The sequence below is a fragment of the Chrysemys picta genome, chromosome 3 (assembly GCF_011386835.1).
Source record: "Chrysemys picta bellii isolate R12L10 chromosome 3, ASM1138683v2, whole genome shotgun sequence".
Taxonomy (NCBI): Eukaryota; Metazoa; Chordata; order Testudines; family Emydidae; genus Chrysemys; species Chrysemys picta.
The window spans coordinates 32443592-32471049 of record NC_088793.1 but is presented as its reverse complement, the minus strand read 5'-3'; the positions used below and the strand labels follow the sequence as shown (position 1 = coordinate 32471049).

The following is a 27458-nucleotide window of genomic DNA, read 5'->3' as shown; positions in this document are numbered from 1 at the left end:
AAATATTTCTAGCAGGGCCAAACTTATTTGCATTACTTACTGGAATGTAGTAGATGTTCATTTTAGGGTCTTCATTGGCCGTCAGCAGCATTCCTAAAGAGCGACACAATTACATGGTGTAAACAATGGCCAGAAGAGACTAGCTTATCTACTTTATTATTTTATTTAGAAGTGTTTGAAGAAAATAGGTCTTATTCAGTACAAAGCAGATTTGTACATCAAGTCCATTGTCTTTACAGGACTTTAGGAAAAAAGAATTTAACTGCAAATTTTATTAAAATAAGACTAAAAAAGAACAGTTATTAGAATAGCAATCTGAGTAAACATGAAAGATTTTTGAGAAAAAAATAGTGCTAACTACAGCATATCTAAACAGAACTGATTAGGACTTAAATAAAGCCTGTCAAGTACTTACTGCGCCCCAAGTAAGTTGCTTGTCCCTGCCTCATTGTCCTATTTAAAAAAATCCCACTATTGCTAATACTGGTTCATCTCCACCGATGTGAGCACTGTTATGAACCCTATTGTATGTGGGCTGCCAGGTGCTGCTACTGTCCTCTCACTCTGCTCAGAGGGCGTCTAATTAATACTGTGCTTAACATGGTGGCCAACACAAGTGGAGATGAAACAATGTTAATTCTGGAGTGAAATTTTTGAAAAAATTTCCCTCACGTTGATAGGGTCCTCATCTATAGCAATTTTTAGCTTCCTGTTACTTGGGGATCGATAGACCGTCTCAGTGAAGCAACTGCCATTTACAGTATTGGTGATGATCCAGAATACATCATTCTGGAAATCAGAGGTATGGTCTAAGTACAGAAGTGGGAGCCAGGATCTCGTGACTCAGATGGCAATTGCATTTATGTTGTTGTTGAACAAGCCAGTTTACTGCTGTACATCAATTTGTGCTACTTTAAAATGGAAAATACCTACCCATACAGAGGTATTGTGCAGACTGAAATGCTTTGAAGACGAGAAGTGAGGTACACCTGGCAAGTATTATTAAATCTAAGCAAACCCAGAACTGGCAACAGGCTTTGTGCAAGTTTGATGTGACAAATGATATGCAATACTTCCCCCCACAAAACAGGTCAGTAAGGACATTCAGAATATATTTCTGCATTTATGTCACTTGACTTTCCTAAGTAAATGACCTTTAAATAATACAAATAAGCAAAAGCATGAAGGGGGGAGTGTGGAAAATCAATCAATTTAGATAACTTTCTGACCTAAAAATGTTCTAAAAGATTCCACTGAGACTATGAATAATGGGGTCAATCATCATGTAGCCAGAGGGGAGAATGTATACCCAAATAGAGGCACACAATTAATATGGGTTGGATAATCCCTTCCAGCCAATCCCTTTATTAAAAATACACAATACAGTTAGACTCTAGAAGATGGAAAAAGGGCTGAATATTTCTGGCACACCAAGAGAGTCACAGTAGCAAGGTTAAAAACCAAGCCCAGAAAAGTTTACGGGCAACCTAAACAAAATCAGAAAGATTTATGGTAGATTTCATGGATTAACAGTGCCTTGGAGCATTAGCATTTCACTGCCACTAGAAAAGGAAAAACAGTTCATTCAGTGAACAGGGAAAATCCCAAAGACAGAACGGTAGAAGCAGTTTACCAATTATGCCTAATGCTTCAAAGAAGACAGTAAAGGTAAGCATCTTTGGGAAGCTTCCACCAACAATTAGAGGAGGAAACAGTCTCAGGGACAGTACCTGGGTGTGTGCTACAGGGGAAATTTGAGAAATAGAAAAGGAGAGTCTTGATCAAAGAAGTCTTCTATTCATGTTTCTGCTGTCTCAGCTTGTTAGCCTTGACCATCCTTCATGAGAACAGAGACACACCTATCAAACCACAGACCAGACTAATCTTCTTATATGCAAGAAATTTCACAGACTGGAATAAGAAAGAACTCTCTTTTCAATGGGAAGTATTAATATGGAGCCTGTTTGAAAAAAACAAGTTCTTTAGAAACTTACAATGAACAGAAGCAGATGGGGCAGAGAGACTTCTACTCAATGGAAATATGATTATGACTCAATCAATATTATACACCCAAAAACTTAGTTAACACAACTTAGATAATGCAGAGTTAAGGGTGGCCAGTGGTGCCTCATGCCCTCCAAATATGTGGCAAATGGCTGAATTTAAACCTCTGAAAACCAGGAAGTACAGATAAGGTACATGCCAACACAACCTTAACTCTGCACCCCCACCCCCGAGATGACTGGGAATTATCTGCATGCATTCCAGCTGCCTTCACTGTGTTATGTGTAGTTGTATCGAGTGGTGGAGGGATTAGCTGAGCAGCTTGGCAAAACTGTGGTTGTGATATAAGGAGATATACAGAAGACGTGATCTGAGCCTCTCTCCAAGGCACCCCGGGAACGTAAATGAAAGTACAGTGTTTGATGGACTCCTGTGCATAAGGGCGAAGGGGTTGTACAATTTAGCAAGTTTCTTCTTGTGTCTGTGGAGGAGGCTGTGTTTGAGTGCAGGGCAGGTATAGGTAGCTCCTGGCTAGTACCCCTCACCTGAATACAAGTTTTGCCTTAGCAAACATAAGGTATTAAACTCTGTGCTACAGTAATCATGTGCCCTGTTCCCTGAGTGTTCTGCACTAACTGCAAAGGCAGATTGCTAGTGGGCATGTTATGGGCACGCTGGAGCATCACTCCAAGATCAGAGTTAAGATGGTAATAGACTGCACCTTAATTCTGCTTCCTAGTTTTCAGAAGTTCGCATTACTGTAACTCTATTTCTTGGTTTTCAGAAGTTTAGCCACTCTCCACGTTCCAGAAAGGTAAAAGGCACCACTAGGCAATCTTAATTCTGAGATGATGGATGTTGGGGACATTTAATTTCCTTGTTTTTATAGAAAAAAATAATTTCTTAGCATCCCCATGTACCACAGTTCAGCTCTCCCTTTCCACTGCCTCTGGCTCCCTAGCAACAATTACCCTGGCCACAGAATGCACTTGTCGCATGTTAATCCCTTCTCTCCCTGCTATCTTCTCATTGTCTGTCTCTGCTGTCCAAAACAACCTGGTTCTCCCGCCACAAGAGTCCTCCCCATGGAGAGGCAGGTGTCAGTTTTGGAGGTGCAGACTGAGGAACTGGGGAGAGGCTGCAGGACCAGTATAGGTATTGGCATGGAGTCAGTGGGGACATTTTCTGAGGGGATGGACAGACACTCCTTGCCGCTCCCCATCCTGGACTCAGCACTGTATTCTTGGTAAAAAGAACAGGAGTACTTGTGGCACCTTCGAGACTAACAAATTTATTAGAGCATAAGCTTTCGTGGACTACAGCCCACTTCTTCGGATGCATACAGAGTGGAATAAATATTGAGGAGATTTATTCCACTCTGTATGCATCCGAAGAAGTGGGCTGTAGTCCACAAAAGCTTATGCTCTAATAAATTTGTTAGTCTCTAAGGTGCCACAAGTACTCCTGTTCTTTTTGCGGATACAGACTAACACGGCTGCTACTCTGAAACCTGTATACTTGGTGCATTTTCCATGCACGCTTGTTCTCAGCTCACCATGCAGAGGAGCAGGGTCCTCCCACCCCCCGCATCCTGGCACACACATGGGGGCAGAGAGAGGAATTCAGATCCTCCAGGGGAACCAGATACCAGGTCACATGGGGCGATATGGAGAGGGTCAGACCACCCACCCCCGACCCCAGATTCCAGCACACACATTTGAGGGGGAGGGGGGACACAGCCGCAGATTTCCCCAGATCCTGGCACACAAAGGGGAACAAGGAGAGGGACTCAGAACACAGAAGGGGAGAATGAAGCTGACAAGCCACCAACCTCTAATCCCCCCCCCCCCACTTCCTGCCACCCATCCCTCCTACCATCCCTAATCCCCACTCCCTCCTCTTGCCCTGACACCCACAATCTCTTGTCCCTACCGCCCTTCCATTTACCCCTCTCATCACAGCCACAGACCCCTCTCCTCCTATTCCCCCCACTCCTTTGCTCCCTCTCATCCCCCACACCTCCAGCAATACTCCAACACCCTCCTACATTCCTCCTCACTGCTCTGACCCCTTGTATTCCCTAGCTCTGTACCAACAAAGTTATAAGAATCTAACAATGATATGAGCACCTTGTATGAGAGGACTGTGTATGAGGAACCCCTTGACCAAATGATTCTGTGACCTGGTTTCCTTTAACGACACACAGTTTCATTGTTCAGGAAACATGATTACATTATCCTTTCATCTTCCTTCCAATTAATCAATGCTGACACTCTGCTATAATAATCCGCAGGTGGAAAAGTAGCAAGTACCCAGCAATCACTCTCACATATTTACGCAGAGCACATGTAATTGATTATCATTAAGAAAACAGAGCTCCTTCTAAATTAACGGGGCACATTTCCCAAAAGTCAAAAACCCCTTAATAGAGACAGACAGTAGCAGTATACCTCCAGATCATTCTCAGATTCCTGATAAGGCTAGGGTTTGAACTCTCAGTGCATGGGTGTAGCTCTGTTCAAATTATGAAATTATGACAAAAAACAAACATTTTAAATGTTGTTGACAAGTCATTTTTTGTCAAAATACTGATGAAAAAACTTTGTCCAGTTTTAGAAAGAAAAAAACTTTCCTTACTCAAATTAGGTTCTGGTCTGGACACAGAACTAAAACCGCTACTCTTATGAAAAATTGCATTGGATTTTCAATGGCCAAAAGCAGCTCCGATCCTCCGAATGACAGTATAGTGTCACACTGATTCATTACTGACTCAGAGGAAAGAAGGATACAAATATGACCACATGAAGCTCCATAAAAAGTCTACCAACCAAGGTCAGCCAAGCCTGACTCTCCTTCACTATGACAGCTAAGGAGATCACAGCCTGAGGCAGTAGGTGCTTTACCTGTTGAATGTAATAGGTATTTAGGGTATTTTACATACCTGAATTAGGATAAAGGCAGATATCATTGATATCATGTTCTGGCTCCATGGAAGTAAATATTTTCCCCTGAAATAGTAGGAAGAAAACATTAAGAGATTTTTAAATGATACAATTACGAAGTTCAATAAAACAAACTGATTAAAAAGTAGCCCTTATGGAAATTAAAAATATAGTGGAAGAGTACAGCAAGCAAGGCATGATACAAACAAGGCTTTGCACTATGATGGCAAAGGCAACTCAAGGAATTCTACATTGTAGCCACTGGCTGACCAGATGTTCAATAAGAATATGTGGCCTATCAGTTGCTCAACTCAAAATACAACATTGCATGCTGGGACTTGTAATTTCCCCTTTGGAATTGCTGCATTGAAGATGGGGATGTCAGCAATCTACTCCATTTTATGTAAGTGGGATGTAGCCCTCATTTCGGCATAGTCTGAATGTGCCAGTTCTATGTAGTCTCATTTTAATAAGTAACCCATCTATACTAGAGAGCTGAAATGACAGGTAGGTGTGGGCTTTGGTTCCCCCACCCCACTCTTGTGTGTAACACAAGGCATGGCATAGCACTTTACACTACCTGTAATTTATTAACGTCATATTAAAGAGGTCTGAATAAAAGGATCCAGTTGTAACTTAGAAAGACCAGAATAGAGGTTGATAAGCGATTTAATAATGATATTAAAAGTACGCAGTTTAAGGATTTCGTGTCACTTCAGGAATTTGACTCTATAGTAGATCAAGGGGGAAAAAAACAAACAAAAAAAAAGACAGCTCTCAGTTTACATCCAAACCACTACAGTGAAGTAAGACAAGAGGAAACTATTTAAAAAAATATCCAAAGGAACAGAACAGGAGAAACAAAGATAAACAGGAATCAATGCTGCACAACATTAAGAAAAGGGGAAGATCTGTTGTTCAACAACCTTGTCATTTTCAGTTCATGTTGCTACACATAATGCCACTGATGGGCAAGATAGGCACTAAAAGAAGTTTGTGACCCAAGTTTTTTTTTTTTTTTTAAATTAAAAAAAATATTTGCCTTTAAATATTTTTAAATGGATCCTTTTACTGACAGCATATGAGGAATGGGAGTCTGCTTGTTCTAACAAATTGACTGAGAAGGGTGCCAAACCGGCTTCTTAATTATTTACACTGAGGTGAAAACTGGGTATATAGTATATTCTGTGTATAATCCTATATCATAAATAGCCATTTAATACCACTTCGCATTTATACAATGCCGTTCAACTGAAGATCTCAAATCCTCAACCACGAAGTGCGATACATGATATATGCCGATCACTTCATCCATAACTGAAAGACAGCCTGTTCTTGAGTGGAATGTGACTTGTTTAACAATGCACAGCAACGCTACACATCAATTTAGACAAAGTGAAGAAAACCATATGTAGAATCTACAGGGGGAATTTAGCTAGGAAGAATGTGATTACCAACTAGAACGGCGCCTGGACAATGAAATTACCGTGTGTAGCAGGGCACTGAATGAGGGAAGCAGTGGATGTCTGCGTTTTCATTATAGAAACATCAGCAAAAAAATACATTGAAACATAGCCCTTGAAATTCTAATATATAAAAATATTTCAAGCATTAGGTTACCACCAAAGATGCGGATGTCTAAAGGTAAAGGATTTGCTTGAAAATGTAGGAATTCGGTCCCTTCTCTGCAAGCACCTCTCTCCGAATGCACAGAGTGCAGGGTCACTTGTTCATTGAAAACTTTCCCAGCATAATTTTCTGATAACTGGTCCTTTGAGTTGGACAGAGAAAAGCAGCTGCAGCCCTGAAGTAGCCATCTGGCAACCACTTGGTTCATACCCTTCCTTGCCAACTGGTAATTATTCCTATTATTCTTTCCCTTTCTGTTATCATTGAAGAAATGGCACATCTACTCTTACTCATCTGTAACGTGCCAAGTGAGCTTTAATGATCACGATGGTCAGAACCTGTTTTGCACTGTATCCAGAATTATTGTGCAAATTTAGAGGGATTCAGAAGCAAGACTATTTTAAGAGGGGGAAAACCCAGACAGCACAGTTAGGTACTTTTATAAGCAAACATGTAAAACAGCCATTAAGAAAGAAGCCTCTAAGAATTGGGCCATAGCACTAAAAGCATGAGCATACATGTCCTCAGTGTTCTAAAATGAGGGACAAAAGCAGAGCAAACTTGGATCCCATTTCTCGTCTCTTCTGCCTTCCCTGCAGCAGTCGCACCTACCTTCCAGGCGCTTCCTCTACCTCCCAGGCGAATGCTGTTACCCCACCCACCTCTGGTCTCTTCCCTGATGACTAATAGAAGAGCATTCTCCCACCCCCATCTCAGCAGATAAAAGCCTCACACTCCCCACCCGAAGGCACGTCTCAGCATGGGGCTACTCTGGTATCAAAGCCAGAGACTCTCCACCCCAATCTGCCTCTGCGCGGTTGGCACTCAACCAGAGATATTCAGGAACCAACAGCTGGTGGAGGTGGGGCCAGTTGGCACACACTCTAGGAAAGAGTCCAAACCCAGCACTGCCTCCTGCGGTAAGAAACTCTCCCTCTTCCCACCTCAGGAGCCACCTACTAACCTTTATGGTGCTTAACTGTCGTTGAGAGAAATGTATGCAATTAAAAAAATGGGGAGAGGCTAGCGCTGGTGTTTAAACACTAGTCAAGGATTTATCAAATCTTGTAACTAACTATACAGTTACTGAAAAGAGGCTTGTTACCAACCAACCCATGTGTGATCAGAGAAAATTGTAAGAAAGCTGGTGAACCTAAAAGGTCTCTGGGTGTTTGTAAAGGCAAGTAGATTTCCTATGGTGGAGAAATAATAGTACAACCCTAGATGACTGACTGAAATAGGCTATAAAGCATTTGGAAGCTACGGAACGGGCCGTGACTTCTCTTGTTAAGGTCCATCATCAAGTCAGAAGAGAAGAGTGCAGGAGCAGAACAGCTAGTGAGTCTTTGAGGAGTGTAATACAAGCACTGGTAAGAGAAAAACAGCAAATAATGAAAGACCCTGAAATGAAACTAAGTTACAATAGCGCTATTATGGATCTGCCAATTCGCGCATAGTAAATTCCACACAAAACATTAGCATTAATGCACAGATTAAGACAAAGAGATTGTCAGACACCCAACAAACATGACATCTCCTGTATCATATGGATATTCAGGCTGAAAGCTCAACTTTCTCTCTGCCTTTTAAGCTTTTAAGGTTAAAAATATCTACTGTAAATTAGTCAGTTAATGCAATATACAACATATTGCAAATTGCAATTTGAGAGTAGGCTTAATTTCTGCTTCTTCGTACTGGCAGAGTTATGTAAATATAAGCATCGGACTCCTTGAACTACAGAATGTTGATCACGGGGGTTAGAAATGAATTAAGTGCATTTTGGGAAAAATAGACTTTGTGCTAAAGGGACAGAGGAAGGAAAACATTTTGTATTTTTTGTTTTTTTACATCTCACCAATTTTACAAATGTTTTAGACCTTTATTTTTTTAAAAGGCTTATAAGCAGCTATATATCTGTTGAAAACAGTCTGTGCATCTGTATACTCAACAGTTTACTGAAGATTTTCCCAATCTATTTGTAAAGTCAAACAGAATATAACAATACTAAGCAAATTAGGATACACAAAATATCTCACTATATTGAAATGCAGACATAAGACATAAGTTCAAATCACATACAAACAAAATTATGAAAAATAATTTAATAGACTTACCGTGTCCTTGTTCCACATTTTTATGATTCGTGAATCTGCAGATATTATTAAATCTAATGGATCCTGGAACTGGATTGATTTAATAGGCAGGCCATACTGGTGATCTTTGACTATTAATGGATTACTGGATCTGAGATCATACAACAAAACCTGGAAAAATAAAGACAACAGAAATTCCCTGTACTATCTAATCAAGAGGGTTCAACCTAGACTTGGCTTAGACTCAATGTTGTACCGGTTAAACTACATTTGTGCAACATCACCTTTAGGTTAAACTGGTAGAACTTTTGTGTTTAGACAAGTCTGTAAAAATATAACTAAGAAGCAGCTGAAATTCTGAACGGGTTATTGTTTATGAAACAAGCCCGGTTTACTCTGAATTAATCTCTTATACCAATACCACACAGATGCTTCAGTATTATGATTATATATGAATGTAAGCATTTACCATACTTCCTAGTAAATACCGAAAATCAAGTGTTATATGTGCTGTCATCTGTCTAGTGTATTCTAGTGCTATTTTTCCTTTATGGCACAAGATGGTGATAAGGCAAGGTAACTTCAAGTGAGATATGTAACTCATATTCTTAGAAACCCCTTGGGATTTAGCAGTTTTTAAATCAACTTACTACCTGGGAACGTCATTTTCACGCTTTCCATTGAAAACATTAGCGTTCACATTCCCTTTATGGGAAGTAACGTGGTCCAGTAGGTAAGAGCCCTGGCCTGGGATTCAGGAGACTTTAACTCTAGTCCTGGCTCTCCCACGGATCGGTCACTGGGCCTTGGGCAGTGCTCAATTTCCTAAATGTAAAGTGGGGATACTAATGCTAACTTACCTTTGTAAAGCATCCAGTTCTACACATGAGCAGAGCTTTATTAATGATCTGGAGGATGGTGTGGACTGCACTCTCAGCAAGTTTGCAGATGACACTAAACTAGGAGGCGTGGTAGATACACTAGAGGGTAGGGATCGAATACAGAGGGACCTAGACAAATTAGAGGATTGGGCAGAAAAAAACCTGATGAGGTTCAACAAGGACAAGTGCAGAGTCCTGCACTTAGGACGGAAGAATCCCATGCACTGCTACAGACTAGGGACCGAATGGCTAGGTAGCAGTTCTGCTGAAAAGGACCTAGGGGTCACAGTGGACGAGAAGCTGGATATGAGTCAACAGTGTGCTCTTGTTGCCAAGAAGGCTAACGGCATTTTGGGCTGTATAAGTAGGGGCATTGCCAGCAGATCGAGGAACGTGATCGTTCCCCTTTATTCGACATTGGTGAGGCCTCATCTGGAATACTGTGTCCAGTTTTGGGCCCCACACTACAAGAAGGATGTGGAAAAATTGGAAAGAGTCCAGCGGAGGGCAACAAAAATGATTAGGGGTCTGGAGCACATGACTTATGAGGAGAGGCTGAGAGAACTGGGATTGTTTAGTCTCCAGAAGAGAAGAATGAGGGGGGATTTGATAGCAGCCTTCAACTACCTGAAGGGGAGTTCCAAAGAGGATGGAGCTCGGCTGTTCTCAGTGGTGGCAGAGGACAGAACAAGGAGCAATGGTCTCAAGTTGCGGTGGGGGAGGTCCAGGTTGGATATCAGGAAAAACTATTTCACTAGGAGGGTGGTGAAACACTGGAATGCGTTACCTAGGGAGGTGGTGGAGTCTCCTTCCTTGGAGGTTTTTAAGGCCCGGCTTGACAAAGCCCTGGCTGGGATGATTTAGCTGGGAATTGGTCCTGCTTTGAGCAGGGGGTTGGACTAGATGACCTCTTGAGGTCCCTTCCAACTCTGATATTCTATGATTCTATGATTCTATGATTCTACACTAGTACTAAATATTCTTCTGATTCACCAACATTAGACTCTGAACCCCAAGTATTGAGGTGAATGGCTCTCTCAAAACATCCGGAACAGGTACTCAGAAAGCAGACGTACAAAAACAATACTCAACCTGGGGCTCTACAATCAAATAGAGTACTGAAGACAGAAAAAATCCTAACACTGCACTACACATGGACAGCCCAAGTAATAATCAATTAACTGGAGTTGGGCAATCCCTAACTTCACCCAGGAGCAGTTGCAAGAAAGATGAAAAACAACCCCTTTCACGAGAATAGCCAGGAGGTGGGGTAGGAGGAGAGTGGATATGATAAATTGAATTGAAAAGCAGAAGAACCACAAAAAACAGTAACTTCCTCACACTACTGAGTCAACAGAAAGTTACATTGAGATGTTGTGCGCGCGGGGGAGTTTGTAGCATTACATCAGGACATCACTACATTGTAATTCCTCTTGATGAAGTTACTCTGCACCTTAAGGTTGAGTATTATTACCTTGGATACAAACACAAATGCCAAGTTTGTGTATGTATATTTTACTCCTCTGCTAGCACAAAGTGGCTTCAAAACAACTATACTGAATGTCTGAAAAGATCCAGGTCTTTGGTACACGAACTGTATCTCTCAAGATCTATGGCAAACAAAGTTAATTCAACAGCATGCTTACCTGTCCAGTGGATGTACCTACAGCCAAATTCAAAGCTCCATTAAACTTCAGTGCTGAAATAGATGGCAAGCCATCTATCCTGAAAAGAACAATGTTCATAATTATATTTTCCTTTTACTAAGACTGTGAATATTTGCTAAAATGCCTATAGTTAATGGCTAAAAATACTGAATGTTTGTCTATATATTCAGAAATTAGATACAAAAACTAATGGGGACATCAATAACATGCATTTTTCAGAAATACTATTGTTCATCTTCACAAGCTCTGGGTTGATGTGCATTTAGCCTTTGCCTGCCAGACCAATGAAATAAGAGACCTAACTTTCTAGATAAAGGAGAATTCTACAGTATTTACACTCTAGCGTTGATGGGATTACTGATGTGTAGTAGGACTGGAGAGCAGGATCAGGACCTAACATTATGCACTAACAGCCAATCATTACTTACTCTGTATCTGCTGTCACACTGCTTAAAGCGCAGTCCAACACACCAACTCGATTTCTAGTTCTAGGGTCCCAGCATTCCACTTTCCCCTAAACACAGAATAAACAATTAATGAAAAAAAATATATAATTCAAGATTAAACAGTGCAATTATTTAGTCCTGTCAGAAGCCAGAAATCAAACTATAGAGGATGCTGGATCTATTGACAATCCACTTTAATTGCAAAGGTAAACAGCTCATGGAAGGATTGGATTTAAGTGATGACATGATAATTGCCACATTTTAGTTTTCTTCTATTTTTAAAAAATACGATCAGATCTGAATGTCTTTAAAATGTTAAATCCTAAAATAGTTACAGGATGTGTGTAGGCTAGGTAAGTTATACATATGTCTATATTTTAAAGTTAAATGTGATGATTGTTTTCTTTGTTTACTTGTGGAATCATAAGTGTCTCCACATCCAATATAGTGCAAGAAATTCTGTTTGCATTGTGCTCTGAAAACAGCCATGCTGTCCAACATCTTAATCAATTCACATTTAATCTAATAAATTAGATCAAATTATTTCTTCAGCTATATATTATGATTTACTTCTATGATCTGCATACAATCACCAAGAAATGAGAAAGAAATACTGCCACAGTTCTTAGAAAGGTTAATTTAAACATTTACCTCAGCTGTACCAGTAGCAAATAAGCAGTGTATGGGATTTATGTCACAGACATTATTCTCCCTAGAACAGAAAGGGGCAAAGTTTAATGTCCCACAAAATGACTTAGAAGAACTAAAATAATTGTAATTATCATGCTTGTTCCAACACCACTATCCTACCAACAATCCCACCCTCAACTGCCTGTTTATCCTTCCATAAATATCTTATTGTTTCCTTCCTCATCCCCTCTTGCACTTGGAATCTTCCCTGAAATGATTTACAAGTCTATCACCTCCTCCAAGTACCTTCTCAAGACCCATTTATGCCATGAAGACTGCAAGAAATCAGCCAACATATGATGGCTAGACTGAAGAGCACTGGGGATGGTTAAATGAAGGCACATTGTATGAAGCTCAGAATTGACCATGCTTCTTTCAAACTATACCTTAATTTACATTACAGTGCATTTGGATTGCGCATAGAATGTGCTATTGATAATGAGCAAGCTAAATATTTGGCTCCTCCTGCTGGAAAAAATTGTAATCAACATGATAAACTGTAGGTACTTACGAAGCATCTGTTTGTAGAGAATTCAGGTACCTTCCTTGTTCCAGATTTAATCTGTATACTTCAGAACTACAAAGAAGCTAAAGTTAATTATTTTCTCTCTAAATGCTAAATATTTTAAATGAGTGAAACCATAAAATAATTCTTGTTTAGATCTCATTTTTATAGCAAGTATAAATGTTCAGAACTTAATTTGAATAGAGCAGGAAAACTCCTATCCCCTGACTAATCTTCCTTCCTATCTCTAAATGTTCACCAACAAAGTGTTGGTACTATACCAAAAACTACACCTTCCCAGGTAAGGAACGTGTTAATTTTCTAACATGTTATCTTAACAACTCTCAGCATGTTCAGTTGTTTGTTATTTATTTATTTTAGGTTTTTCTAAACCTTTTATTGTTTTTGTTGCTCTCTTCTGGACTCTCTCCAATTTGTCCACATCTTTTTAAAGTATGGTGCCCGGAACTGGACACAGTACTCCAGCTGAGTTCTCACCAGTGCTAAGGAGAGCCAATTACCTCCCATATATTACATATGATAATCCTGTTAATACACTCCAGAATTATACCAGCCATTTTTGCAACTGCATTACATTGCAGGCCCGTATTCAATTTGTGATCCAATATACCCCCCCGATCTTTTTCTGCAGTACTATTGCCTAAAGAGTTATTCCCAAATTAGTATTTGGGAATGATTTTTCCTTCCTGAGAGTTATTGAATTTAATTTTGTAAAGTCTTCTGTTTAATGAATCAACTTATTTTTTCTATCACCAACATTTTCTGTCTTCACTAGAGAATAGCATTTTCCACTATGCATGCAGATGGATTTGTCAATTTGTACAGTATATTTTTAGCTTCATTTTATACTTGGAAAAACCAGTCCTAAGAAAAATGAAAACAGAGACCAGCCCATCCGGATCAATACCTTGCTCCTACAAAATACAGGTCACACGATGGGTAGTGATAGGAGAAATCTCTACCAAACTTTGGTATTCTTGTCCTGTAATAACGGCCATGTTGTGAATGAAACTCAACGTATCTGTCACACTGCAAGAAGACAATCTGAAAACACAAAGCAGAAAGGATTTGGGGGTTGGTTAGTTTTTTTCTGATAGTTTCCTCCCCACTTCCCCACCCTCGTCACTCTTTTCTTTAAAGAAAACTCCAGTGATTTTTCAAATTCACAGGTTTTTATCAAAACCAACTGATTTGGATATTATTTTTAATTAACATTGTATTTAAATAACAATGGTAACATTTACTAAAATGGATCCTGCCTCACTATTTTCATTGGGTATGGGGAGTCTGATAAATTAATTTGAAGAGAATCTTTCTAAATGATTTCTGTAGCCTTTGGATCAATGTTTTTAGTGAAATTTCAACATGCGTTTAAAAAGTTGCATAATGATGGTGGCGTTTTCTGTTCATTTGTCTGAAATTTGTATGCCCATATGAACAGTTCCCCTACCATCACCACTCCCTGAAGGGAAGGACAGATGTCTAACAGATGAGCACCTTTGATAATCTTGAGGACTTGGTCTAGCAGCACTGCTAGCAATGATGGAAGTCCTGACACACGACAGAGATAAAAGTACCTGTACCCAGTCTGTGCTAGTATTTCCACCATTCTATCCCACAAGGAGCTGCACCAGTGCTAAACTAATCCAGAGTGCAGACAAGACTTACAGTATAAGCCTTTTAACTTCTTTTAAACTTCTGGCAAAGGGAGATGTTTTCAAGTGAAGACTGAGACACTAAATAGAATAAATTATGGTATTCTGGAGAGTAAGGGTTCCCTGCCAGCTAACAGGAATACAGGCATTACCAAATTGAAATCACACTTGTGGTCTATCTAGTCCAGTATTATGTCTCAGAGAGTGGCCAGTACTAGATGCTTAAGAGGAAGGTGTAAGAACGCTGAGGCAGGCAGATGCAAGATAATCTACCCCATACATTATGTCTCGTGATCCAAGAACTAGAGACTGACTTAAACCCTGAAGCTAGAGGTTAAATATCCATTCCACACAATTTGTTACCATTAATTATAGCAACTCTGGATATTCATGTTATCTGCATAGAAGTCCAAACCTATTTTGAATTTTGCTAAATTCCTGGCCTCAACAACTTCCTGTGGCAATGTGTTCCAGAATTCAATTACAGGTTGTGCGAAAAATTATTTGAATTTGCCACCTTTTAATTTCATTGAATATCTGTTGTTCTCGAGTTATGAGACAGGGAGAACAGAAATTCCTGAGCTACATCCTCAAGACCATTAATTATTTTATATACTTTCATCATGTCCCCTCTTATTTATCTCCTTTCTAACATAAACAATCTAGATCTTTTCAATCTCTCTTCAACAGTTTTCCCACATCCTTGACCATTCTGCAATTTATCTATTTTGTTACAATATGGGTGATTAATATTGCAAATGAGGCCACCTCACTGATTTATATAATGGCATAACAACATTTTCCAAATTATTCTCCATCCAATCCCTCATGCAGCCTAACACCTTGCTTGGCTTTTGACCACAGCTGCACATTAAGAAGAGCTCTTCATTAAGCTTTTTACAATGATGCCTAGTACAGTTCTCTTCTCTAGTCTAACTAGAATCTCTTCTGTTCTAACTTGATAGTCTAATAAAACTAAAGGAAATTTCTGAAGCATGGAGCAATACAGAAAGTAAGTTAAAGAGATTAACGCAAAATGAGATCCTATTCAATTTAAGCTTCAATAGCATGTTCTAAGTCCACGGACAGAAGGAAAGGGGGAAAGACATCAAAGGATCACTCTCAGGGGGAGCAGAGATGCAGTTTATTTTCAAGAACAAATCTGAATAGTCATCCTCTTTCACTTCTCCCACAAAAAGAATTTTTAAAGACTTTTCAAAATGTACCTAAAAAACCCACAATCAAATGTCATGCCTCCATAAAGTAAGCTCAGAGTAACTGAAGGACATACAAATGTTGAAGTTTCCCTCAATCTCTAATAATTGTTGTTTTAGATATTTTTGGAAAGTCTCTACAATACAGGAACAAAAAACACTCAGGTTTTCCTTTATTAATAAATAGATCCAACTCAGTGGAACTTTTTTATATTCGTTTTCCCTTAGCATCATGTCAGTTTCTGCCTCCACTGAGTTATTCCTAGAAAATAAAAACTCTGGATGACAAGACCAGCTTCCCTATCTGGCTACTGGTATGGGTAAGAGGCAAATGGAAAGACAACCTTCTTTGAAAAGACAAAAACACCATTCCTTTCTAAACCTACACAATGAGTCATATAATCATCAATTAGTAAATACTTCCAGAGTAATGCCTCTTTGATTAAAAATATCTTGAATGCACTGCAAATTTAAAGTAGGTAGGATTATTTGGACTGGTTTTCAGTTTTTCTCCTTATTGATTATATAGTAAGTTTTTTTTTTAAATGTTATTATCCAAAAAGACATACCAAAAAGGAAAATACGGAGCTAGACAAGTTCTCTAGACAGTTTTTCTGCATCTGAATATATTGCCAATTTCAGCTAAACACAAAAAAGCAACACTTTTTTTTTTGTAACCAGACAGGAAACTAATTTGTAAACAAAAATGTCTTCTGATAACCTCACAAATTCTTTTTTCAGTCCTTAAGATGGCCAGCATTTTCTCTTAGGCTTTGTCTAGAAAGCTACATTGGTCACAGGTATGGGGGAAAAAAAAAAAAAACCCACACCTCTGACCAACATAGTTATGCCAACATAAACCCCAATGTAGACGTAGCCATGTCAATAGAAGAGTGCTTCCATCAATGTAGCTAACATCGCTCGGGAGGCGGCGTTCCTACACCAACAGAAAACCGCTTTCTGTCAACGTATGCTGTGTCTACACTACTGAGCTATGCCAGTATAGTCTCCATAGTGTAGACGTACCTTTAGAGAGAAAGCAGGTGGAAGGCTGCTGTAACTCATAGAATCAGTTCCCTCCTTTCCCCTTCAATGCAGACACAGTTATTCTTAGTTTTCTAGCAGATGGCAGAATTTTAGACATTCTGTATCTAGAAAAGCAACAAGATTAAGTATCCAATAAAATGGCAATGTCTGTCCAGGGAAACTGAGGTCCTGATTCAGCAAGGTACTTAAGCATATGTCTAAATTTAAACACCATGAGTAGTCATACTGACGTCAACGAAATTACTCATGTGCTTAATATTAGGCACATGTTAATAACCTGATCAATCAGCACCTTAAATACATTAACATTTAAAGGAACAATCAATTTGAAAAATCACATTTCTGTCTGAAAAATGTTTACCTACCTTGTAGTTTTGAATGATTGTGACTAAGGCTATGTCTATACTTACAGTGGCGTGTAGAGAACAACCCCCTAGCCTGGGTATAAACACTACTGTAGATGGCGAGGAACTGCTTAGGCGAGTAAAAACACACCAGAACCTTGGGAGTACATATCCTACATAGCTCTTGACACACCTGAGAAATGCCTCCCACATCTACCCTGCTATTTTTAGCAGTGTACTGCCTTGCCCCTTTCCTGCTGCCGGAGCCTTTCCCTACCAAAGTTGAAGGCTCCGGCAGCAGGGAAAGGGGAGAAGCAGCGGGGAGAGGACCTTCCACTGCTATGTGTAGCTGTACACTGCAGTGTGGACTCAGCCTGCTTGTCACTGAGGCATAGAGATACACGTAACTTGTACACTGCTGCAAATATAGACGAGGCCTAAAATGTCTATAACTGAAAGAAATTAGTAAAGACATTTCCTTCTTTTTCACATTTCATTTTCTTTGTATTTTAGACGAAAGTTTGCATTAACTGCCAGTTTTGTTGTTTGTCCTGTATCCTGACTATTCAGGAGAAGACATTCAAACAACAGAGGCAGAGAAAAATAAAACATTTTGAAGATCATTTTAAAAAGTCAGGACATGCTATTTAAAGAAACTGGACTTTAATTTTTTTTTAAACTCATCAACTTCAAAAGTTTGTATTGGCAGTATCCCTTTAATACACAGAAGTCTAAAATAATTCAGTTTTCTCAATAGACATTAAAAATAAAGTATTAAACATACCTTTGAGTAATCATCTGATAAAATATCAAATGTAACCACTGGGGAGGAGGAAGAATAAAGAAAGTTTAAGAATCAATTATGTAAACATGATTTACAAACACTGACCTAGATCTTTAATGCTTAACTTTCATCATGTAAGTAGTTCACATTGACGTCAATGCATTATGTATGCAATCTTTAATTACATGATCAAATACAATCTTCATATACTTTTCTAAAGCCTTAGAGATACACATGTAGCACCTCGTCATGTTTTATCATTCTTGTAAACAATGTATTTTCCTTAAAATAATACTCAAGTATATCTTTTTTTTGTCTCAGTCTAGTTAGAAGCTAGTTAAGTCAGAGAAAGGCAATTTTTGTGGTGAATTTAGGCAACTTTTATATGCCAGCAGGAGTCCACTATTAAACTGTTGTACTTAATCTGAAGGAAGTTGTGAAGAATGTTTACTGTGTTCTTTATAAATTAATGATTTTCACAGATTGTTGTTTTTCTGGCATACTAGACTATACACATGTGTTTAAAGTTTAAAACAAATGGAGATGTAATCATGAAATTAAATAACAAATATGCACAAAGTTGCAAGTACAACATTGCCTTTGCCATATCTTGAGCACTTAACCACACAACTTTAATACCACCTTAATTTCTTTTTTAGATGAAATTATTTATTCATTTCTAGTAGCACTCACAACATGTAAAGTGCTTTTCAGATAGGAAAGAGGGCAAATAAGCTCAAATTCCATTAAGAATGTAAGCAATTAACGTACAATTAATAACCTTAACTAGCTTACAGATTTAAATTTGTTACCGAATGAAAAAAATTAAAGCTTTTTAGAGTTTTCTAGAACACTAACTAGAGACTGATTCACTCGGAAAGAAGAAAATGCAATAGTGATACGACATTATCTAATACTCAAGTCAGGAGTATGCAAATTAGTAATTTTTACTCTGTACTTATTGCTTTTCTTGACAGCTGATTAGATAGAGGTTATTTCGACTTTTTTTGTAATTTTTTTAAAAATAAATTTGTAAAAGGCCAGCCAGCCATAAAAGCATGTTTATCTAGGATTGATGGCTCACTTTCTAGCAATCTTATTAATTTACAGAAATCCCATTTGCGTTGACCAAAGATACAAATGAACATTTGGATCTAACAATTACCAAGAAAAGTGCAATGTAAAACCTTATGATCTTGCAAACTTAAGTTACAGGGTAAATCAGATAGCCTGTGCTTTGCTTTAGACACGTTATTTAAGTTCCCACAGATTTCAAAATGCTTTACAAAATACGTTAAGTAACATTATCCCCCTTTTATAGATGGGAAAATGGAGGTAAAAAAAAGTGACTTGCATAAAATCACAGCAAGTTAATGACTGAACACAGGTCTCTCTACTCCACTTCAGTGCCCTACTTACAGGTCCACACTGCCTCCCATATACAGTTTAAAGCCATATAATTTACTGACCTTCAGAATCTAAGCATCTTTCAAATTTCAGGGATAATTGATAGGTATCAAAACACCGGATCCTTGGCTTATATGTTCCTGCAAAACAGTTTTATCCCTGACATAAGCAAACCAGAGAATATGTTTTCAAAACAATCAGTTAAACACAGTCAGGTCTTAAGTACGCACTGTTTACTTTTGCTGTTATTTCAACCGCTGGAACCTTCAGCCCTAGAAATCAATGGTAGCTGCTGAGTGCTTGCAACTTTTAAAACTCAAGCCACGTAGGGACATAACTTTAGGGACCCGTTTTTGAAAACCTTGACCTTGGTGCTGGAGATTTATTGTGAAAACCACACACAAACTGAAGATAACGGTCTCTGTGACTGGATATAACAATAGTACCTTCTAATCGGTCTGAAAGGCTAAGCCTGTGCACTGTATTAGATTGCCCAGACCTACTTAAATCACTAATTTTCAGTTATATCTGTGAAGTTTAGTTGTAGTACTATGCCTCCATCCTTTTAAAGAATACCAGATTAATTTAAAATAAGATGATTATTGAACAACAACAACAGGAGCATTTTAACCGAAATGGCTGAAGTACCCATAGAAAGAAATAGGAAGATAACATTTTCTTTACACTTTACCATTAAAGTGATATTCATAACTAAAGACAACATTTACTGTTCATTCACCAAGTGAGTCATGCAGCTATCAGGTCTTAAAATAGTACATTTCATCTTAAATAATACATGGTTACAGCAACCTGGGCCAATCCATGAAATGTTTACAGAGTTTCACTGATTTTTACTTTTGAAAAAACAATCAAAACCAGGTTTCATTATTTATGCAAATAGTTTGGCGGCCACTGGGATTTTCAATCAATTAAACTTTAAAAACTTATTTTGAAAGCCAGATTCATATACACAGCATAGAAGTGTCAAGGGTAGCCTCCATCTGCAAAAAAATAACAATTAAATTCTACAAATACCCATGAGCTACAAAGAACTGCTTCACGGAGTATCATGACATGTGAGCTACCAGGTTCACCACATGGTAACACTAAGCTGAAAAAGCACCTAAACATTGACACTTAAAAATTATCTACAAAGTCTTCTCTCCTTCAGTAAGGTACATCCAGGTAAAGGTTTTCTAATATTTTAGCCTTTGGCATACATAAACATTTAGTTAGCTCACCAGCTGCCATAATATACTGTCCATCTCTTGATACCTTAATCTTTGTGCTAACTGTGGGCATGTCAAAGTCTTGAATAAGTTCGATTCTTCTGCGAACATCTGAAGAGAAAACATTCCTATTAAAGAAAACTGGTAACATCTTTTGTTTGACAGGCAAAGTTTTTTAAGGCAGTATCATTAGTAACTAAACAATGGACAAAAATCCTCATTTTAAGCATGATTAATATTTAATATAAATACTCCTGGGGGAATTCTGTGCCAAAAAATAAAAAAATTCTGCACAGAATCTTTGAAAATTATGCAAAATCCTGCATAGTTTGTCAAAATAACACAATACAATTAAGCCAGCTACAATTATTTTGGTAATTTGTTTCAAAATATCTGTCAAAGTATGTCTGTAACAATACAGAGCAAAATAAAAAAAGATTCTGGTAAAAAAATTTTGACGAATAGATTCCTTATGAGACATATTAATACAGAACTTCGTATAATTCATTTAAATTACAATACAGAACTGTATTTCCTGCACCTGTCAGAAGCAGCACAAAGGCTTGGGAGAGTCAGGGGTAAGGGAGGAGCTGATGGAGCCTAGGAAGGAGCCTAGGAGTGAACCTGGAGGGCGTTGGGTATGGCTGAGAAGTTTTTCTTTGTGCGGAGGGTGAGGGAGGAGATTGTTAGGGTGTTGGGAAGCCTCTCCCATGCAGACCCTGGCTGACCCCAAGCCTCTTTCATTGTCAGGCACGTCTGCTCCTGACCCCACACCCCTCATCCCCATGGGTCTCTAAAGCCCTCCACCCCCAGGCTCAACGCTGTCACCCCACTAGCTCCTGAGCCCATGCTCCAGTCTGTCCCTCCCCAGCAACCCTGTATGCCCCACTCTGTCCTAACCTGGCTCCGCGGGCAGGGTGCTGTGATGAACTCTACTCCTGGGGGAATTCTGCAGTACTGGGCATAGAATTTTGTATTTTCCCAGATAAAAAACATTTTGCATAAGACGTGCTGTAGTTCCAACTTTTGCCCAGAGGAGGCCGCTGTGGCGCTAGAACAGCCAGCATGAAGGCAGCTGGCTGTTCCGGCACCACAGTGGCCTCTGGTGGGCAAAAGGCAGAACTGCAGCACTTATTAGGCAAAGTGCTTTTTATGTGGGATAATACAAAATTATGCGAGACAAATGAATTCTGTTAGTCCACAGATGCGCAGAATTCCCCCAGGAGTAATTAATACTGCTTCCAAAAATATGCCGAGTGATAAATTTACAGATCAGTAAATTATGTGAATTTTCAGAAGTAGACTATATCAATGTAGAACAAATCAAACCACTTCAGTTATAGTACATTAGTACAATTATAGTACAGAGAGTGTGTTAAATAGCATTTTACCTTACATAGCTGAGACAATGTATAGTGCAGTGGTTCCCAAGCTTTTTGGGCTCAGGACCCATTTGTAAATGTTTATAGCCTGTCACGACCCAGTAAATAATCTGGGGTTGGAGGCCCTAGGTGGTTTCAATTGGATCCTGCCCAGCACTTACTCCACAGTGGCGGCTCCTGCAGCTCCTGTGCTGTAGGGCTGGCTGAGCATGGCTCTCCACTCCGGGGTTGCAGTGCCACTCAGGTTTGGCCTTGCCTCCCTGACTAGAGCAAATTTGTGTGAATGGAGTTTTGACCTGGCTCGTGGGGTTGTTGTACCACTCACTCAAATATGGCCTACCTAGACTCCCGTCATCAGGACAGCTGGGCTTAACCTGAGTTGCATTGGGACCCCAGAGGTTTCCTGGAGCAGTGAGGCAGACCAACCAGCCCCACAGGACTGTAGCTACAGGAGTTTTCACACAACCCTCTGAAATATTCTGGCGATCCAATTTTGGGTCCCAACCCATGGCTGAGAAACCCTGGTACAGTGTATCACATCGCCCTTTGTTATGGAGTCATGCAATAAAACCCAATATACTGTACATCTATTTTAGCTTTCCATATGGCAGTTATCACTATGGTATTTATACCAAAACAAAAAGGGCATAAAAATCCAGAGTAAAAAGGTGTTTTGTTTCTCTCCTGATCTCTAGGCAGAAAAGCATGACTATACATGGGTAGGAATTTTTGTCTGCAGGTTTTTTTTGTTTGCTGGGGATTTTTTAACAGCATAGAGTCTGGGAAAAGAAGAGGAGGCTTTAATTAAAATGCAGATTTTACATTTTGAGTTGAACAACAGATCTTGGTGACAGGACTTCTTGCCAGAAAAGAATGCTCTGATATCAGTACTTGGTGCTGAGAAATGTGAGTATAAGCAGCTGCATTGTCCCTGAGGATCATAATTGTCACATTTCTGATGTAAATACAATCTTGTCATAATGTATATGTAAAAGGGGACCAGCATATATTCTGTCCCACTTCCTACAGTGGCCAACACCTGATGCTTTATAGGAATTCAAAAACAACCCATAATTCATACAGTCAACTGTACAATACTGCACATGAGAAAATTTAGTTCTTGACCCCATAATCTAGATCAGGGATCGGCAACCTTTCAGAAGTGATGTGCCGAGTCTTCATTTATTCACTCTAATTTAAGGTTTCGCGTGCTGGTAATACATTTTAACATTTTTAGAAGGTCTCTTTCTCTAAGTCTATAATATATAACTAAACTATTGTTGTATGTAAAATAAATAAGGTTTTTAAAATGTTTAAGAAACTTAATTTCAGATTAAATTAAAATGCACAGCCCCCCAGACCAGTGGCCAGGACCCGGGCAGTGTGAGTGCCACTGGAAATCAGCACGCGTGCCGCCTTCGGCACGCATGCCATAGGTTGCCTACCCCTGATCTAGATCAATTTACAGCTGTGCCTCTTCAATCCAGAGGTGGCTGCCAACCATCTACTACGTACATAAGCAAAATATAATTATAGCTCTTAAATCAGTTTGTAAAGTTTTTTGATCTACCTCTGGACGAGGATGCTATATAAAAGCAACCCATTTTTACTGAACAGCATGTGTTAAGGACAACTTACCCACATTTTTCTTTTGTAGTGCTCTCTTCTTCCTATCGGAAAGCCACTGTAAGAAAAGGAAAATAATTGGTGTCAGTATTAATTTCAAGTGCTAGGAAAAGCCTGTGCGAGTTAGGCTTATCAAATTTATCAGTGAAACAAAGCTAGGCTCTAACAGTCAAATTAATTCTTGTTCTGTTTATTGTGCTATGTATAGCAAAGCAAGCATTTCCATGAAGCTATTTAATAATTTCACACTTAAGAAAATAAGTAATTGAAAACTTCTGTGTTAGTGAGTCTCTCAACACTCACCTGATTATTACAGCTATTTACATTCAGAAGATTTATCTTTGCAATCAGAGCAGTTATACGTTTTTACCAAATAAAATCTTAAGATTCTCAGCCTCCCAAAAACAGCTTTGTCATCCTAGATGAGGCTTAAAGGTGTGCTGTTAGCACATGTTAATTAATTAACACATTTTAACAGCCTAGTGCAGGCAAGGCTCCCACCTAGCTGTAACTCTAACAGTTTAGCATGCATTAAAGTATATAAACTTCATAGTCTTCACTAAACTTTTCAAATGTATTAGTTAGCATGTGCTAGCTAATGTACTGGCAACAACTTTTATCAAAGTCTAAAAGTCCTACAGGTTACAATTCCAAGGTTTAGGACAGCAGTCTAGAAAGAGACTAGGAACGGGGTGGGGGATAACGATATAAGCCACAAATATGTAAAAGGTCATTATTGGGGCAGTGAATTTAGGTGAAACAAGCACAGACTTCACTCAAAATTATTGGAATTTTGTGAGGAGACAAAATATTTTTTCTTCAGTTTTTTTCACTTTGTCCTATTCCTATGTTTCTCAGATATCAGTGTGAGACATGGACAAAAATATTAAGGGGACGCCATCAACTTAAAACCCAATTTTTAAGACATTACCACTATTTATAACATCTGTATAAACAGAGGTATTGCAGAGGTGGATCAGACCACAAACCTAGTATCCTATCACCAACAGCAGTCAATACCAGAAGCTTTAGAAGAGGTGCAAAATAGCCACCCCGTAGGAAGGCATAGAAAAGGGGATAATCTACCCCAGGTCACATTTCCCCAACATCTAATAGTTGGAGGTTGTCTTAATCTCTGAAGCCTGAGGTATTATATCCCTCCATAAACATTTACTTTTTAGAGTTTTTACTAATATAACTCTGGATATTACTATTATCTGTACACAGGTGTCATCTCTTTCTGAATGCTGCTGAAACCTTGACCCCAGATCCCTAAGAGAGACTAGACAAGAAAGCACTAGGACATTGGCTTTCAACCTCTGGTCCACACACCCCTTTGGGTCCACAGACTATGGCTACACTACAGAGCTTGCAGCTGCCGGTAGCACTGCTAGTGCAGACGCTCTAAACCGATTGGAGAGAGCTCTCCCATCAACTCAATTACTCCAGCCCCTGTGAGCGGTAGCAGCTATGTTGTCGGGACATAGTGCTGTCCACACCAGTACTTAGGTTTGTGTAATGTACTTCGCTCAGGGGGGTGGGCTTATTCACACCAGAGCAACATAACTTATACGGGCTTAAACTGTAGTAGGTACATAGCCCCAATCCCCACCTCCACTGGAAATTTCTTAGGGGGTCCACTAATGAAAAAAGGTTGAAAACCACTGATCTAGGGAGTTTTTTCCCCCAGTTTGTGCATTTGGCAGCAGTTTTTGTCTAGAAACGTTCACCGTTTCGCCTTTTATTCAAGCGGATCTTCAACCGGACAGGCACAGACTTGACAGAGACAGAGAAATACGCCTAAACACACATCCCCAAATTGGCAGCTGCAGCAGTTTTAGAAGAAACACCGTCGCTGTGTCAGTTTCACGCACAGTCTGAAGCGGTGTCAGCAACCGTCTTCCCAACCAGAGCGCCCCCTCCCCAGCAGACGTGCGCCTGGCCAGGAGGGGAGCGCCCAGGCGGCTGGGCGGGGAAATGAAAGGGAGCAGAGGCAGCGGTTTGCCTGGAGCAGACACCGCTTTCCAGGCCCTGGATGGGGAGCACGGGGGTGCTCCGTGCAGCTCCCGCCCCCAAAGCGGGAACAGCGACTGCGCCCCACCCCCTAGCCGCGGAGGAAGGGGTTGGGGGCGGGGCCCGTTGCGGGCAGCGGGGGCCGCCCTCTCTCACCTCGGGGAGGCTCCGGCCCGCGCTCAGGCTGTAGATCTTCACCTCGTTGAGGCTGGAGACCTGCATGGCTGCGGCCTTCTCTGACTCCCGGCTCGCGACTCTCGCTTCGCTGCCGGGCGGCCGGCCAAGCGGAAGTCAGTGCACGCGATGGAATCCCCGACCCGGAACGAATCCCACGCGCCGTGACTTCCGGCTGCCCTTTGACCCGGTAGTGACGAGTGACCCCCTCAGGGGCCGGAAAGTAGCCGTTAGGTCGTGGTGCTCCAAATTCCTCATTCTACCCCTGTTCTCACGGGAGGCCTAGTGGCGGCTTGTGCCGCAGAGCGCGGGGCAGGACCCTCCCCGCTAGCGGCCGTCTGGTGCCTGCAGCGCGGGCCGGGGCCTCGTTGGCGTGGCCGGAGGAGTGGGGAGGGGCCAGTCCCGCGCGGGCCCGAGCCCTGAGCCGCTAGCAGTGGCTAGAGCCGCTCCGCCGAGCTGGGGCTGGCTGGGCCCGCAGGGGAGACCAGAGGGCGGGGAGGGCGCTATGAGTCAGAGCCAGGCCGGGGTAGGAGCGGTGGAAGCCCGCTAATGCGGGATCGGAGGGTGATAACTGAGAGCGCGAAGCTGGAGCGAAGCAGGGGATAAGTCACTGGGATCAGAGTGGTGGCGCCTGCAGCCCAGAGGGGCGAGTCAGGAAACGGCAGCTCGTCTGTCTCGTTGTTTGTATTGCTGCAGGGCCAAGGAGCCCCTGGTGCAAGGGGCTGTACAAATGCACACAGACCAAGGGCATGGTCCCTGCCATACAGAGTTTACAGTCTAAGAGGAAATGACAGATGGGAGGCCAGGAGATAGCGTGGCTCAGCGGCCTCGGGCCACTAATAGTTTTACTGTTGTCAGGGTTTTTTTTTTTAGGTATCACAGAACAGGAAAGTTTTAAGGGGGATAATGAATTAGCCTTGTGGATATTTACAGGCAGCTCCTCCCAAGTGTGAGGGGCAGGGTGGACTAAAGCACACAGTAACGTTTTTGAAAAACTTAAGAAATGGGCTATGGAGCCTGACATCATGAGCTGAAAGTACCCACTGAAGGAACAGTTAGATAAGAGGAGAAAATAGTAATGGAAATTTTTGACACCTGAACAAAGTGTCTGCAAGAGTTTAAACAACAAGCCAAGTACAGGGAGGAAAGAGATCAGCATACCTGACATGCAAATTGCTAGAAACCAGAGGTCAAATCGGGTGTGGGTGATATTACTTTCCCAATAATCAGTTTCTACAATTCCAGCACTATCCACTCCTGATACTACAACAAAATACTGCAGAACTTCACAGTGCAACTTCTGTTTCTTTCTTGTGTGCTTTGCTCACTGGTGAACTTGTAAATGCCATAATTATGCTTCAGAGTTAACACCTAGTGAGATAAATAGAGCAGTCCACACTTTAGTGTGAGCTATTTTTCAGGTTGTCTGTTAACCTTCAAAAATGTAACCAGATGTAATCTTGCAACCATAAGGTTTAATTTTTAAAAAAAAGTTAGATCAAGGAGCCCAGGTTGGAAACCAGTGGTTGTTGATCCGGCTTCAGTTCACTCCAGCAGGAAATAGAGTGACACAGTATTGTAAAGATGTAAGACTTAAGCTATGTCTACACTACAAAATTAAATTGACCTAATTTATATCAGCATACAGGTACCACAGTAATTACACTGCTTGGGCATGTCTACACTTTGCTTCTTGTGTTGGCGA

At 40.4% G+C, this 27458-nt stretch overlaps 1 protein-coding gene across 2 annotated transcripts in view; it reads right to left on the bottom strand.

Annotated features, from left to right (window-relative positions):
• The window catches only part of NOL10 (nucleolar protein 10), a 73829-nt gene extending 47922 nt beyond the window's left edge, over positions 1–25907 (bottom strand). The window contains exons 1-13 of one of the 2 annotated variants that reach the window (XM_065587708.1): positions 25736–25907; positions 23579–23624; positions 20571–20669; positions 19392–19469; positions 17923–17960; positions 13786–13922; positions 12864–12929; positions 12314–12374; positions 11645–11730; positions 11196–11274; positions 8690–8839; positions 4946–5012; positions 41–93 (exon numbers count right to left, since the gene is read on the bottom strand). In XM_065587708.1, the coding sequence (XP_065443780.1) occupies positions 41–93; positions 4946–5012; positions 8690–8839; positions 11196–11274; positions 11645–11730; positions 12314–12374; positions 12864–12929; positions 13786–13922; positions 17923–17960; positions 19392–19469; positions 20571–20669; positions 23579–23624; positions 25736–25801 (1026 nt within the window). In that variant the 5' untranslated portion in view covers positions 25802–25907. Of the gene's footprint in view, positions 1–40; positions 94–4945; positions 5013–8689; positions 8840–11195; positions 11275–11644; positions 11731–12313; positions 12375–12863; positions 12930–13785; positions 13923–16773; positions 16899–17922; positions 17961–19391; positions 19470–20570; positions 20670–23578; positions 23625–25735 lie in introns of those variants that run through there. The other variant, XM_065587709.1, reaches the window with a different exon arrangement.
• Positions 25908–27458: the final 1551 nt, after the last annotated feature.